This window comes from Cottoperca gobio, chromosome 18 (genome assembly GCF_900634415.1).
Source record: "Cottoperca gobio chromosome 18, fCotGob3.1, whole genome shotgun sequence".
In the NCBI taxonomy this organism is placed as follows: domain Eukaryota; kingdom Metazoa; phylum Chordata; class Actinopteri; order Perciformes; family Bovichtidae; genus Cottoperca; species Cottoperca gobio.
Window position 1 is genome coordinate 4,017,037 of NC_041372.1, and position 14,313 is coordinate 4,031,349.

The 14,313-nt window shown below is 44.5% G+C and overlaps 1 protein-coding gene across 3 annotated transcripts; it reads right to left on the minus strand.

The window, feature by feature from the left end:
• Positions 1-99: 99 nt before the first annotated feature.
• hspa12b (heat shock protein 12B) lies at positions 100-13,543 on the minus strand. 3 transcript variants are annotated; one of them, XM_029454344.1, is made up of 15 exons: positions 13,433-13,543; positions 11,308-11,689; positions 9,977-10,040; positions 9,505-9,587; positions 8,785-8,909; positions 8,515-8,701; positions 8,080-8,184; positions 7,744-7,860; positions 5,917-6,094; positions 3,773-3,859; positions 2,918-3,022; positions 2,587-2,845; positions 2,313-2,416; positions 1,721-1,911; positions 100-1,649 (listed from the first exon to the last, which is right to left on the minus strand). In XM_029454344.1, exons 3-15 carry the CDS (start codon positions 10,020-10,022, stop codon positions 1,170-1,172), a joined length of 2,067 nt encoding a protein of 688 aa, XP_029310204.1. In that variant the 5' UTR covers positions 10,023-10,040; positions 11,308-11,689; positions 13,433-13,543; the 3' UTR covers positions 100-1,169. The 3 variants fall into 3 exon arrangements, with proteins under 3 accessions (XP_029310204.1, XP_029310206.1, XP_029310205.1); XM_029454345.1 differs by lacking the exon at positions 13,433-13,543 and having other exon boundaries at positions 1,241-1,644; positions 11,308-11,799; XM_029454346.1 differs by lacking the exons at positions 9,505-9,587; positions 13,433-13,543 and having other exon boundaries at positions 11,308-11,799.
• Between the last annotated feature and the right edge of the window lie 770 nt (positions 13,544-14,313).

Here is a 14,313-nt window from a genome sequence, read left to right on the forward strand (position 1 = left end):
TTTTAAACATCTGCTCAAGACAGAATCGATTGTTTCCTGATGGTGTGTGAGTGGCAGGCATACTGTGTTTAAGAAGATCTTTAAATAGTAAAGCGTGGAAAAATGTGTCTTTATTTTAATGTAAAATATAAGGATGGATCATAACATTAGGATAAGTAAAGATGGTGCCTTGCAACCTGCAGTCCAAAATAAAATGGAAATGAAAAGAAACGGTTAGGTCAGCATGGTGCACATAGTTATTACGTTACATGAATACAGTTTATTACAGCTTACACAACATTAAGAGCTATTAATGTGATGTAGCATGGTGTCTTAATGAGGGAAAGTTAAAACCCCTGCATATATATATATTTTTTTAAAAGCCCATAGTTGTATAAACTTGAGGTCCATCAGCTTTTCCTTAACTTCAACTGGCATGTCTTCGCAACCGTTTCTGTCCTGAACAGGTAAACACTACAGACCTTGAACACTACACCTGAAGGGTGACATACTTTATAAGAAACATGCAGATTTTGCAATAATGCCACAGTCCTTCCTAGTGAACCCTAAGTGATGCATCCTCAGCTTTCAACTTCCCACTTCTTAATGTTCAGCTTGTAGTTCAGCCTTTACACCACTAGGTTATGCTCAGTCACGTGAGAGACACAAGGCTGCAGTCCAGGTAGTTTTATCACTATCTCATATATGGACAGTGAAATAGGATTTAAATGAGGTATCAGACCAGAACTTGTGAGATATCCTTATATTCATTATATGAGGAAGAGGCAACAGTCTTCATATTTATCAATGAGTGAGTCTCACTCTAGGTAGTATAATACAGACAGATTGAATTATTAGAAGGTATGTGCAGCAGGGATGTGCTTGTACAGAGTTCATACAAATGAAGTCAGACACATCCATGACTTCTCTTGTACATACAGGAGACTCCCCTTCAGTTGAGGAGATGCTGACTGACGTTTAAAAGAAATGAAGGCTGGAGAGTTTTTATAAAATGTTCCTCTCGTGAACGCTTTCTTCCCCCCAGGAGTAAATGTAAGGCCTAAATGTCTGAATTACAGGATGTGAGTCGCCCACTCCCAAAGTACCGCTTTCTTTTAATACAATGATCATCCCTAGAATCAGTTTTTTTTGTGAGTTTTTCATTCCTCGTCTCCACTTCCTGCTCCTCCTCAGTTAGACAGGAAGTCTATGGAAGCCCGGACGGAGCGGTTTGACATGACGTCGACGGCTGTGACTTTGATCTCCGTGTCTCCAAACTGCATGGTCGCTCTGATCTCTCTTCTCTCAGGGCCTCCTGCTCCTCCACCTGCTCCTCCCACTGCTCCTGGTAGCGGTAACGGCTCCGGCAGGTCTAAAGTTATCGTCCCGCACTTCCTCACTCCGGGGTCAGAGATGTACGTGACTTCTTCGGTCGCGCTGCAGTAGATGTTGATGATGATCTTCCGCTGGCCCAGACGAGCAGGCGTGTAGCTCCGCCTCACGACTTCGCCCAGAGCCACCGACTGGTCGACGCAGACGAAGCGGTCGAGGATGTCGGTGCACCACTCGCGGCCGTCCTTGATGAGGAGTTTGTCCTGAGGGTGTCGTCCCTCCACGAAGCGGTTCAAGACGCCAACGCCGTAGATCAGGGGGCACCGACGCACTCTGACCTGCGAGATAGAGGCTGTTAGAAGGTGTCCACGAGCCGGTCCGTGACTAACACGTGAACCTGAGCACTCACCACAGTGGGATCCAGCCCGAAGAGCACGGCGCCCTTCAGGATGGTCAGTCCAACGTCATGGGGGATGATGATGCGACACGTCCGCCCCACTGCTCTCTGGACCGCTTTCTGCAGTATGGGCGACTCTGCAAAACCACCAACTAGGAAGAGGAAACGCACGCTGCACACCTCCGGCTTTGCCATCAGCTCCTCTGTCATGGGAGGAAGAAGGGAATCTTCTCACTTCATTGGAGTGTCTGAGCAAAGTGTATGTTTCTATGTACATAGTGAGTGTCCCTGCTCCCTGACTCATGGTTAAACACACCTTTCTGCTTTAAATCTGTCTTAACTAGGCTGGAAAAGAAACAATAAAAAACACCAGCACCTCGAATCAGGATACAAAGGAAGCCATTGTGACTAAAGTTTGTCTTGTTTGATCTGAGCCGTAGTTGTACAGTGCACTATTAGATTCACACTGCCCAAAAGTAGCTCTCTTCATGGACAGTTTTGGCAACTTTTGCAACCACTGCGGGGCGAGGGAAACAAACCCAGTCTCTGGAAGTTAAAGCTGCTCTCGTCTGTACTTTGTACTCTGTCTTTGTGAACTTCTCACCAATGTGTTTAACAATATTGACGACGGTGGGCTGGAAGAGCTCGTTCATGGCTTCCTGTGTCAGCCGCAGCATCCCCTGGGACGACCACTTCACTATGTTCATACTGACACACACAGAGGAGAGAGTTTGCATCTTTAATGTTGCAGATACATTGTTTATTCAACCACACACACACACACACACACACACACACACACACACACACACACACACACACACACACACACACACACACACACACACACACACACACATTTCTCAGCCCACACTCACTTGCTCTTCCTCAGGGCGGCCTCCACACTCTGCCCCCTGTGTCTCTTATAGTAGTCTATGAAAGAGAAGGGCAGGGAGATGTTGAGGGCGTTGGTCCTGCCCGGTGCCGCTGTCCGTTTCCTCGCCTCGAACGCGATGGTGAGGTCCACCCAGGCCGCCGGCCGCTTGGCTTTGAAGCTCTGGATGAAGTCCTCGCCGAAGATCTGGCACAGCATGGCTTCGAAGGCCAGATCGACTCCGACGGCACCGTATGGACCACCTGGAAGAAAAACTACAGCTCTGGAAACTGTGGGAAATTGTGTGGGTTTTAGAAGATTGCGAAAGTGTGTACCTGAAGCCTTGTAGAGCTCTTTAAGTGTTCCCTGTGGCTGCTCGATCTGGTGGACTGTCAGATCAACTGTTCCTCCTCCGCAGTCTGCAACAATGTACCTGTCCCCTGCACAAAGAGCGCACAAACACACAACTTAATACCTGCAGAAACATTTAGCTTTTTCATAAAATCTGTTTGATTTCAGGGGAAAGAACATGATTCTCAACAAGAAATGAAAAATGTAGAGGGATAAAACAGGGTTTCTACTCCTTTGGTTTATTTACAATGCAGATGCAGAGAGTCCCATGGGCTGGGTCCTTCCTGTGTGTGTGTGTGGGGGGGGGGGGGGGGGGGGGGGGGCGCGTGGCTCCTGAGGTTGTTGTCATGGCTCAACAGAGAGAAAAGACTGTGAAACTGGAGAACTGGGTGGTTTGATTGTCCCGCTAGGATTTTATCATCCCAGGATAAACTGGACACTGGGTTGTAATTGTTGTGAACTTGTGAATAAGTTTAATTGAATAACAGCTTTTTTGCCTTTTCATTAGATACAGCTGAAGATCGACATCAAAGGGGGAGAGAGAGGGGGCGACATGCAGCAAAGGGGGTCGGTTTCGAGACCCGGCTGCTGCCGTAAGGATTGATTGGTGTGACCACACTGAACTGAACAAGAGCAGAGTTCATGTAGAAGGAGGTGATGATATGCAGGAATGAAAAGTAAAAAAAAAAAAGGATTAGCAGAAATGAGAAAGTAGGTGGGACTGCTTCATGTAGTCAGCCAGCTGGGGTTAAAAGTCAAAATCATCAATATCTCCAACATGTGGGGTCTGACCGTCTGACCGTCTGTCTCTCACACAAACACACACACTCACGTCTTACCAGTCTGCAGCTCCGACCACAGCTCTCCGGTTCCACTCTCCACCAGGAAGGTCCTGCTGTGTCTGGATCGCCTCAAATGCTCCCTCGCTGCAACAAACATAAAACATCCTCCAGTTTTTATTTGGATGTTGCACGTGCACTTGTATGAAATTATTTAGGTCATCGAATCAGCAAGCAGCTGTTTTCATCTAAAAAGTTTTTTTAAATCCTCTACGCTTTGCAGATCTCCAGTTCTTCAGGGGCAGAGCAAGGATTTCTGCGTCCCAGGGGCACAAGTATGAGTTCCCGTCCCCCTGAAATATTGCTGTGGGCCCCTTTTTTCTAAATAAAACAAGATTTTTTTTATGGACTCATTCCAGATGTGGGCCCCAAGAGTCATCGCCACCTTTCACCACTCGGCTCTGCTCTGCCAGCATTGAACATTTCTTGGTCTTTTTGTGTAAACATTCTGTACGGTCAGACACTTAAGCTTGTGTTTAATGCACAAACACAAACCTTCTAATGAGGACGAATGTTTTTTTATTCATTTAACATATGGTAAGGTTTAAACAAGACATTTATACAAATCTTTCACTCTAGGTAAAGCAAGAAAAACATACCAAAACAAGAGTTCTAATGTTTTAGAATGACAGAAGCAATATGTTGGAAATGTTCTCACATTTCAACTTTTCTTCGCTCTCGACAGGCAGGGTACAAGTATGGATGGAGTGTGTGTGTGTGTGTGTGTGTGTATGGGGGAAATGAAATCCCATTCTGGAAACTATTTACATGAAACAGCTGAAAAGAAAAAATGCATTTGTGTGTGTGTGTGTGTGTGTGTGTGTGTGTGTGTGTGTGTGTGTGTGTGTGTGTGTGTGTGTGTGTGTGTGTGTGTGAGAGAGAGAGAGAGAGAGTTAATGATTCCCCTGTGCTATCTTTGGGGATGAAATGAGGTGGAATAAAAGCTAAAGATAGTTAAAAAAGACATGACCCTGATGCAAAGTGTGTGTTTTTGTGTGTGTGTGTGTGTGTGTGGTGTTCTGTGTCTGCAGAGTCCTTGCAAAGTGCACGTCCTGGCGAATAGAAAGTTAGAGTTGGAGGAAATGTTAGAAAGACAGAGGGAAAAGAAAGCAAAATGAATGCGAGTGAAGGAGAGGGAGAATGACAGGCTGGGAGGGGGTGAGATCATAGTCTCCCTGCACCTTGTTCCAATTACAATATCCTGTGTGTGTGTGTGTGTGTGTGTGTGTGTGTGTGTGTGTGTGTGTGTGTGTGTGTGTGTGTGTGACTGACTGCATATGTATATGTATATGTAAGTGGCCGTGTGCAGGGGATTTTGGACGGCATGTTCGTGTGCTGAATTATGCATCAGTCCCTTTTTTCTCAGCCTGAAATCGCTCTTTGTTCCTTTGCTGCAATGTAGTAGCATTTACTGGTCGCTGTTGCAAAACACAAATGTTTTCAATGCAGCTTTAAGGCAATATGACGTTTCATGTTTCCACTCAGTCAGTAGTCACAATTCTTTTAAAGCCGTCGCTTTTTATTTTGATAAGTTATACACCGATCCACATAGAGTTGCAACATGAAAGGAGTTTCTGGTTCTGGAAGTATTTTCCCCACTATAGCTGCATTATTATAATAATTATTATAATACTCACTGTCAGTCACCTGATGTGGAAAATCAACCCTGGATGAACAATGAATTGAAAAGCCAATTCGCCACAGAACACATATAAGATATAGAATACTTCACACTCTATAAAAATGTTTTTGTATGAAAAGTAATTTGTTCGCTCAACATCACACATATGGCCTGAACAAATCCATATGTGACCCCCCCACACAACCCCCCCACACAACTGCAAAGTCATGCGAGGAAAAACCACAAGGAGTATCTAAAGGGAGATCTCTTTTTTTCAAACACACACACACACACACACACACACACACACACACACACACACACACACACACACACACACACACACACACACACACACAAACACAGTTCGTCCCTTGCATGAAACCACAATCACTAAGTAAAAATCCAACAACAACATTTCCAGTAACAGTGTGGTTTCGTGCTTAGGCTAATGACACAATCCAAAAGAAGACACACACACATGGTTGCACACACAGATACACACTGACTCTCTCTTGAATACCTTGTCTGAAGCTGGAGTCGAAGGGCCGGGAACCTTCCTGATCGAAGCCGTTTGTCATTGGCTGCAAGCTCAGGTCGAGCACCTGGTGGAGGCGGAGCTTACGGCAGTAAATTGACGCAGCTTCGGGTTCCAGAGCGATGAGGAGCTGCTCAGGACATTCAGGAGACACCAGACCAGCCTGGAGGAGAAGAGACACATACAGAGAGGGAGAGAAACATTTACAAGCACAATGTATTATCCTGCATTGCTCTTTATTTCATTACTGAGGAGGCTGAACAAGAGAAAGAAAACGAGATATATTAGTAATGGAAAAAGCTGTTTCCTCATACAAGCTTTGTAAGATATTTAACAATTAAAGTTATTTTTTGTGCGTTTTCCTACAAATGTCCAGCAACATGAGCGATCAGTGTGCCTGCAGAATCTGTTTAGGCAACAAAACTACTTAGGTTTAGTAAAATCACTACTTAAGTATGAAAGTTACGTTACAAATAAATCAACGTTAACTTTTGGTTTCACACGGGACACAAACAGCAGCCTCCTGGGGGAAAGTTCTGTCTTTGTCTGACCCAGCCATGCACCCCAAACTCCTCCCTACGCAGAGTTTTGCACTTTATACTACGTCACCTGTCCTGGCTCATCATTATGTGGGTTACACACACATTGATCATGTGGGTTATATACAAACTGTAGCGTTATATGCTTTTTAGACATGCACGTAGACCCTGCTCTGATCTGTGTATACACATGCTAAGTGCCACTAGGAGCGGAGAGTTGGAATATAAGCACTAGTCTTGATGTATTGGGTGTAGAGTTGAGTGGCTGGACTGTGTGTGTGTGTGTGTGTGTGTGTGTGTGTGTGTGTGTGTGTGTGTGTGTGTGTGTGTGAGTGTGTGTGTGTGTGTGTGTGTGTGTGTGCGTGTGTGTGTGTGTGTGTGTGTGTGCAGGGCGTGGGTCTGGACACCACTTCCTGTGTTTGTATGCCGGTCTCCCTCATTGTTCACTTGTGATGACATCATCACCAGCAGGAAGCACACACACCCCGACGGGCCTCAAGCCGGGAGCCAGCCCAGGGTGTGTGTATGTCAGCGTATTTGTCAGTGTACATGTGAAAGTGTGTGTGCATTAGACTATTTATGTATGTACCGGGGTGAATAAGGACAGAGGAGAAAATTGAACAGAGCGAGAATGAGAATGAGGAACACACACACACACACACATTCTCATTGATGTGTATTGAACATGTACAGGGAGGATAGAGGCAAAAGTGCAACGTTTGAGCTCTGTGTGACTGTGTGTGTGTGACTGTGTGAGTGTGTGTGTGTGTGTGTGTATATGTGTGTAGTAAGTGATCTTCCATCGAAACATTAATCACACGCCTTTATCTCATGCTTTATACATACACACACACACACACACACACACACACACACACACACACACACACACACATAATAAATGCACAAGTGTGTGTATCTAGAACGGTTGAACAAGTTAAATGAAGTTTCCGTCATACAACCTGGAACTGTTATAGTTACATGAATGTACGATGATTTCTACAACACTCCAAAATGTCAACTTTTAATGCAACAAGAAAAACAGCCTTGTTTTAAAGTGAATGAAAATGTATTTTAGGTGAATCAGTGGGTTGGATTAGAACACGAACCAATTAAATCTGCTCTATACAAATACACAGTTAGTGTAAATTGTACTATAAAGCTGCAAAAACCTAAGAATCACCAGATACAGAACATGATGGATGGATGCAGAGATGTATTGGACGTGAAGCCTCGGAGGCTTTTTCAGTTGCAGAATAGTTTGTGTTCCTACCAGGTATGCAGCCTCTCTCATGAACTGTTTGGCAGGTTGTCTCCACACAGCGGGGACGGTGATCACCCATCTGATATCCTCTCCCTCCAGCACTGATGACGACTGGTCCTTCACCTCCTAAAACACAATCAATTAAACTCTCTCTTTGGTAAAACACTCCATCAAACAAAGCATGAGTTACTGCACAGCACATATTTGAAGTCATCTCTACACCTGGGATGGCAAAGTAAAGGTTTGTACATTTAAACTAAATATAAATAAATATACAAACAGTGTATAAGCATGTCCACCGTGAGGCACCATACTGCACACATGAACTGGGGCTTTAAAGTGCACCTTGAGGGCATGTTCCCTGAAGAAGTGGAGGGCGTGAGCAAACACCTCGATGGCCCTGACCCTCCGACCGTTCACCGCCTCCAGCTCCGTCTCCATGGTGAGGTCCTGCAGCAAACACAACCACAACTGGTGAAACTCTGCTGCATGAACAAGTCTGCTCTTACAGCCTGAGAGGAGATACTCCAGCTACTTTGTATTGTTCTCTCATAAAGTCAAGAGTCTTGCAAAAGTAAAAACAAAAGAAATGGTCAAAATGGAAGCAGCAGCGGCCCAGACACCGTGATTACACACTCCATCCTACACTTCCCACAATGCAACTTGATCTAGAAGTGTAAAATGAACCTTTGAGTCTGGACGTATTATGTAGAATTGTGTTTCTGTCACTACGACTCATGTATTCCACTTTTCTCTTCTGATTATGCCGATCTTTCTTACACTTGTGCTGTGGATCTTCATCTTGAACTTATCGAAGTAGAGCCAGTGCCGCGCCTCCTCTGGGTCCAGGTCGTGGTAGAAGTCTCGAGCCGCAAACCCAAAACTGTGGAACCTCAAATCAGGAGACAGCAGCAGACACGTCGGGCTCTTCTGATTGGCCACCCCGGGGTCGCCGCCCTCCCAGCGCCTGCAGGGATTGAAGGAAAAAGATTTGAAATATAGAACATAATAGAAGAGATTAACTTGAAGACATTAAACAAAGACTCTTACTTCATCATGTGTATGGCTTCTGAATCCTGCGTGAAGCTAAACGCGTAGCCGCTGGAGGTCGTCCCGAAGTCTATCGCAACGACAACTGAGAATGGACAGGACGTCCTGGGTCTGACCTCCACCCTCTGAGAGAGAGGGAGATGTGTGTTGCCATGAAAATTGGTACCAACATTCATGTCTACCTCAAGATAATTAGTCAAATCTAGCATGACGGCTTGTCAGGGCCAATGTAAGTAAAGCTATTTAAAGAGAAACCAGTCTGTGGTGTGGTTCCTTGAAAAAGAAAAGCACTGTTTTCTTTCATGTGTTTCAAGGTCAAAGTGAGAAGATGAAAAATATTATAGTAGCTGCTAAACATCAGCAGGTGATGATGGGTTTAAACTTGTTATCAGCTGTTTATCATGGACTCCCCTTCGGTCTCTCTGTCTCCTCTGCTCTCGTCCTTCAGTGTAGATCTTGCATCTTTATCGGGTCCTTGCTTTAAGACTTCACCTCACTTTAAACTCTTTGTGTAAGTGTTATTATAAAACCACTAATAACAGTGAGGAGTGGATGTGGTGATTACAGCTTGTGTTTAAGAGCTGTATATAATGAAAATAAGTAGAAAGGGGAATGTGTGTGTAGGAGTGTGTGTACGTGTAGGAGTGTGTGTGTGTGTGTGTGTGTGTGTGTGTGTGTGTGTGTGTGTGTGTGTGTGTGTGTGTGTGTGTGCATAGTTACCGGTGAGGGTAAGGGTGTGAGGGGTGTGATGCTGCAGTCATTTCTAGCTGTGGCAGGCGATGAAGGGGTTGATGGATTATCACCTGGGATTTAATGGATTAATGGATTATAAACACGTTTGGGCTTTGGAGAAGCGTCACACGTACTCTACTGGAAAATCAACGCAAAAGCCAATAAATCAGCGAGTTTGAAGAAATACGCAGCCGGTCTGTTATCATAAGGAAAGAGACATTATTGGAGTAACACACATGCAGACAACACCTTCTGTTTCATGCACTTGACCTGAAGCTCTTTAGATTAAATGTGTGTGATGAACTGCAATGACTGGAATGTGTCTGGAATCTGATGTGAGTAATGTTCCCAAGTGGCAGAGGGACACGGGAAGGTCAGCGAGAGAAGTGAGTCACTTTGACCACGTTGCCATAGTAATGAAGCGTGTGTATAGCTGCACAGTACAGTATGTGTGTCTCACCGGGTATCTGCAGGCTGTCGGGGTCGAGCTGCACCACGTCAGCCATCTTTACAGGAGCCAGGGTCTGCGGAGAATCACACCAACATGATGCAAATAGAATACGACTTCATGGCTTCTAAGTAAAATGACTTAAAATAAATATTGTGCACGAAATAGTGAAGAGGGAGCAAACACACCAAAGATATTCTTCAGATAGATACTGCCAGAACATCTTTCACAGCAACCGCCACAGCACACGTGAACCTCTAGCTCACAGCTAAATGCTATATGACTGATGTGAGCGCACTTTTTGTCAAAAACAAAGTGAGAGATGTGTAAGTGACACAATGTGACAGAAGAAGTACGGAGGGCGAGAGAATGGGAAGATGTGAGTGCATGAGGTGGAGAAAAGACATGGAGAGTATCTATATGAACACAGTAGTGGAGGAAGTAAAACCCTGACCCAGTGTATTTAAAGATCAAAATTGAAGAATAAAGTGTGTGTGTGTGTGTGTCTGTGTGCGTGTGCGTGTGCGTGTGCGTGTGTATTGCAGCACTGGGAATCATTGGATCAGTCTGTGATCTGAGCCAAGAGCAAACTAAACAGAAACAAAGCTGTGTTTGTTTAAATGTGTGTGTGTGTGTGTGTGTGTGTGTGTGTGTGTGTGTGTGTGTGTGTGTGTGTGTGTGTGTGCGATTGAGAAAATGAGTGAAAAAAAGAAACTGTAAGTTAGTTTGACATATTTTCCTTGCGATACAATGCATGCAACATCTGTGTGCATTTATTCACTAATGTGCCAGAAACATACGATGTGTTCTTGAGCATCTTTGTCTTTCTTTCCTCGTTCTTTCGGTCTTTTTCCTTTTGATGATAAAACCAGAGAGAAACTCCACATCTCTGCTTCATCTCTCTTGCACATACGTTTTTCTTTCCTTCTTTTCTCTTTCAAACCCGTCATCTCTTTTAGATCAATGCACAGTGGACGATTTACACCCCCCCCCCCCCTTGCCCCTCAATTATTTTCTTATTTTCTTCTCTCTCTGTCCCAGACGCACGACTTAGATCTGGCAGGGGATCAGCAGAACAAGCAACTCTGACTCCCCTGAGACGTTGCATTAAGCACAGATTGTGCAACACACTCCACTTTTATGCACCGTTAACAATAGTGCTCTCTCACTTTATAAGTATAAGACTTTGTAAGTGCAGCTTTGTCTCCTGACAGTTTACAAACTAAAGGACACAAAAGACTGCAGACAAAAGGTTCTGACACTTTTGCCCAAATAAACACTTAGAAAAAGTACATGTCATCCACAATTATAAGTGCAATTTCTTTCTTTGAATGTTGACTCACCTCTTTGTGTGCTGTTGTAACACTAAACCCTTGTCCTTTGTTGCCTCTCCAAAAGAAGTATTCCCGTACTCGGAGGTTTGGAGTCCGTCTCCAGGGAGGCAGATGGAGATGAACAGGAGGAAACTGTGACTGATACAAGAGGATGCTTCTCTGCAAATCCCCTTGTTAAAATCTAAGATTCTCCCCCTTGCAGGCAGAATTACCAAAATTGAAATTCTGTAGTCAGAAAAGATCACAATGAGACGTGATGAACGGAGAAATGAGTTGCACTCTAAAGGAAAAAGGACAATTCTTCTTCTTCTGCTTCTTCTGAGACAAGTCAAACTCCTGCTTTGGATTTGTAGTTCTGTCTCTCTGCAGCCGAGCTCGCCGCCTCTCCGCTCTGCACAGGAATGTCAGAGAAAAGTGGTGACATACACACACACACACACACACACACACAGTTGCAGGAGTGGGAGGGCTGTGACAGCGCATATGGGGGGAATGCTGGGGGATCTACCTCACTGAGACATTGTGGTGTGTTGGAGACTGAAGGTGGAGTATTCCTGAGCAGACGGTGTAACCCAGTTAAGTTGTCTTGCCCTCTCGATCCCCTCCCACTCCTCCGTATTGATCCTTCCTCTGTTTAATTATCTCTTCCTGTCCTCCTCTTTTCATCTCTTCATTTCTCTTCACATGTTGTTTGAATTATTTGTCTTTCTTTGTCTCCTTCCACTTCCTTTACTTTCGCAGCTCCCTTAACCTTTTCATAACCTTTATGCACAACTTTCTAACTTTGCAGACAAAAGCAGGAAGCAGCAAGGTTGATGGACAATGTTCCCTGATGTTGAATCTTTAGTGTTAAAGATGCTGGCCATATTTTCTGTCCAGAGAATTCACCACTGTTCTTGTTGCTGCTGTTTACATTCCTCCTGATGCAATTTTAAAAAATGCACCACAGGAATGAACTACTGTTTTCTTTTTTGTTACGATGTTCTTGTGTAACAAAAATTGACCAGAACTACATTTCATTTAATTACTCTGGGTTGCAGAATGACATAAAAAATAGTTAAACTGTAGATAAATGCATTTACTGCACTCTTACCCAATACGTGTAAGTGTTTTCTTATACTGTGTATATGTGTGTGTGTGTGTGTGTGTGTGTGTGTGTGTGTGTGTGTGTGTGTGTGTGTGTGTGTGTGTGTGTGTGTGTGTAGATTTGCACTGTGTGGATCTTTGAGTTCCACATTGATCCTGCAGGGATCTGATTTCTCCCCACTAGAGCTGTGATTGAAAGCATACATTAAAATCCAGCGTCTGAAAACACACACACACACACACACACACACACACACACACACACACACACACACACACACACACACACACACACACACACACACACACACACACACACACACACATACACACAGACTGGCTGGCCCCCCTCCCAATGGGCAGAGGAAGTCAGACCTCTTGAGTATTTTAAAGAAAAGGCCTCTGGTATACACACACACACACACACACACACACACACACACACACACACACACACACACACACACACACACACACACACACACACACACACACACACACACAGTCTCCTTGTCCTGTCAGATTTCCAAATCAAATTAGTGTATGTGTGTGTGTGTGTGTGTGTGTGTGTGTGTGTGTGTGTGTGTGTGTGTGTGTGTGTGTGTGTGTGTCTGGAAGCCATTACCTGGCCTTGCTGCCCAACAAGAGGCCCCATATGGATCCTGCCATCACCTCTCTCTTTCTCTTTCTCCTTCTCGCTTTATTGCCTCTTTGATTGTTCGACATCTGTCCCTTCTCTGCTTTATGGGCCATTATTCTCTCTTTGTCTCGCATCTTTCTTTGTTTTATCCATTTTATTTGATCCCTCGCCCACATTCATTTTCTCCAGTTAATTTTCTAATGACTAAAATTAGCAGTTGTGTGGCAGCATTTCAGTAGCTTTGCTTTCAAATCTTGGCTTTTCATAATTTGCCTGACACCTCTGTTTGGCAATCAGCTTCGTCCTAATCAGATTGCACCACCAGGGGGGCCGCAGTCAAGCTCCACCATCACCCCAGAGACTCAAAATCATGAAACAGATCCAGAGTCATGGTCTACACAGCCTCACCTTTCTCCTCGGAGGTCCAGAAGCAGGAAGTCCAACGCAGGAAGTGATGGAGTCAGGAAGAAACCCCTGTGCGGCATTCCTCTCATGAATTCCATATTATCTCTGAGACCCTGGAAGTCCTCGAGCAACGGAAACACACCCATAACAGACACACGCAAGCGTGCATGCACACACACACACACACACACACACACACACACACACACACACACACACACACACAAAGATACTGTTCTTCCTCCAACTGCGGTAAATACACCCCAATCTCCACTGCAGCCCGAAGGAGAACCTGGTACTTCCCCTCCAGATAGTGTTCATGCACAAGAGTCACTTTAGATGAGTATATCATCTCGATAGCTTCAGTGTAGACCACAACATACATTTATCTAAGTGAATGTAAAAACAATAGTTATTATTTAGCCAGCTGAGATGCTCACATTGGTACCACTAGCTACAGGCCAGCTAACTTAGCTTAGCACAAAGAGAGGAACTATGGGAACACAGCTGGGCTTCATTCAACAGTATAAAAACAAAGTCACCGAGCAGCAACTCTAAAAACAATTGGCGTAGTAAGGCCATTGTAGGAAGATATATACATATTCACGCTCCCAGGGGAGGGGGGTCCTAGTCCTAGAAGAATAAAATGATATTCTCTGAGATTGTAAAGTAATTAATTTGTGAGAAAACTAAGAAATTCTCTGAGATTAAAGTCACAAGTCTCACTGTGCTTTTTTCTCGTAATGCTAAGCTAAGCTAAGCTACGCTAAGCGGCTGCTGGTGGTAGCCTCATATTTACCGTCAGACATGAGAGTGAAATCAATTACCTTATCTGACTCTTGGCAAGAAAGCAAATATATTCCCCAAAATGTCAAACTATTCCT

What these genes read in the sequence shown, in the direction of transcription:
- hspa12b (XM_029454344.1), bottom strand. Translation starts at nt 10,022, where the DNA reads ATGGCTGACGTGGTGCAGCTCGACCCCGACAGCCTGCAGATACCCG. An exon ending in GAAGCCATACACATGATGAA is followed by an intron (nt 8,702 to 8,784) that starts GTAAGAGTCTTT and finishes CAATCCCTGCAG; the next exon opens with GCGCTGGGAGGGCGGCGACC. An exon ending in TGAAGATCCACAGCACAAGT is followed by an intron (nt 8,185 to 8,514) that starts GTAAGAAAGATC and finishes TGTTTGCTGCAG; the next exon opens with GACCTCACCATGGAGACGGA.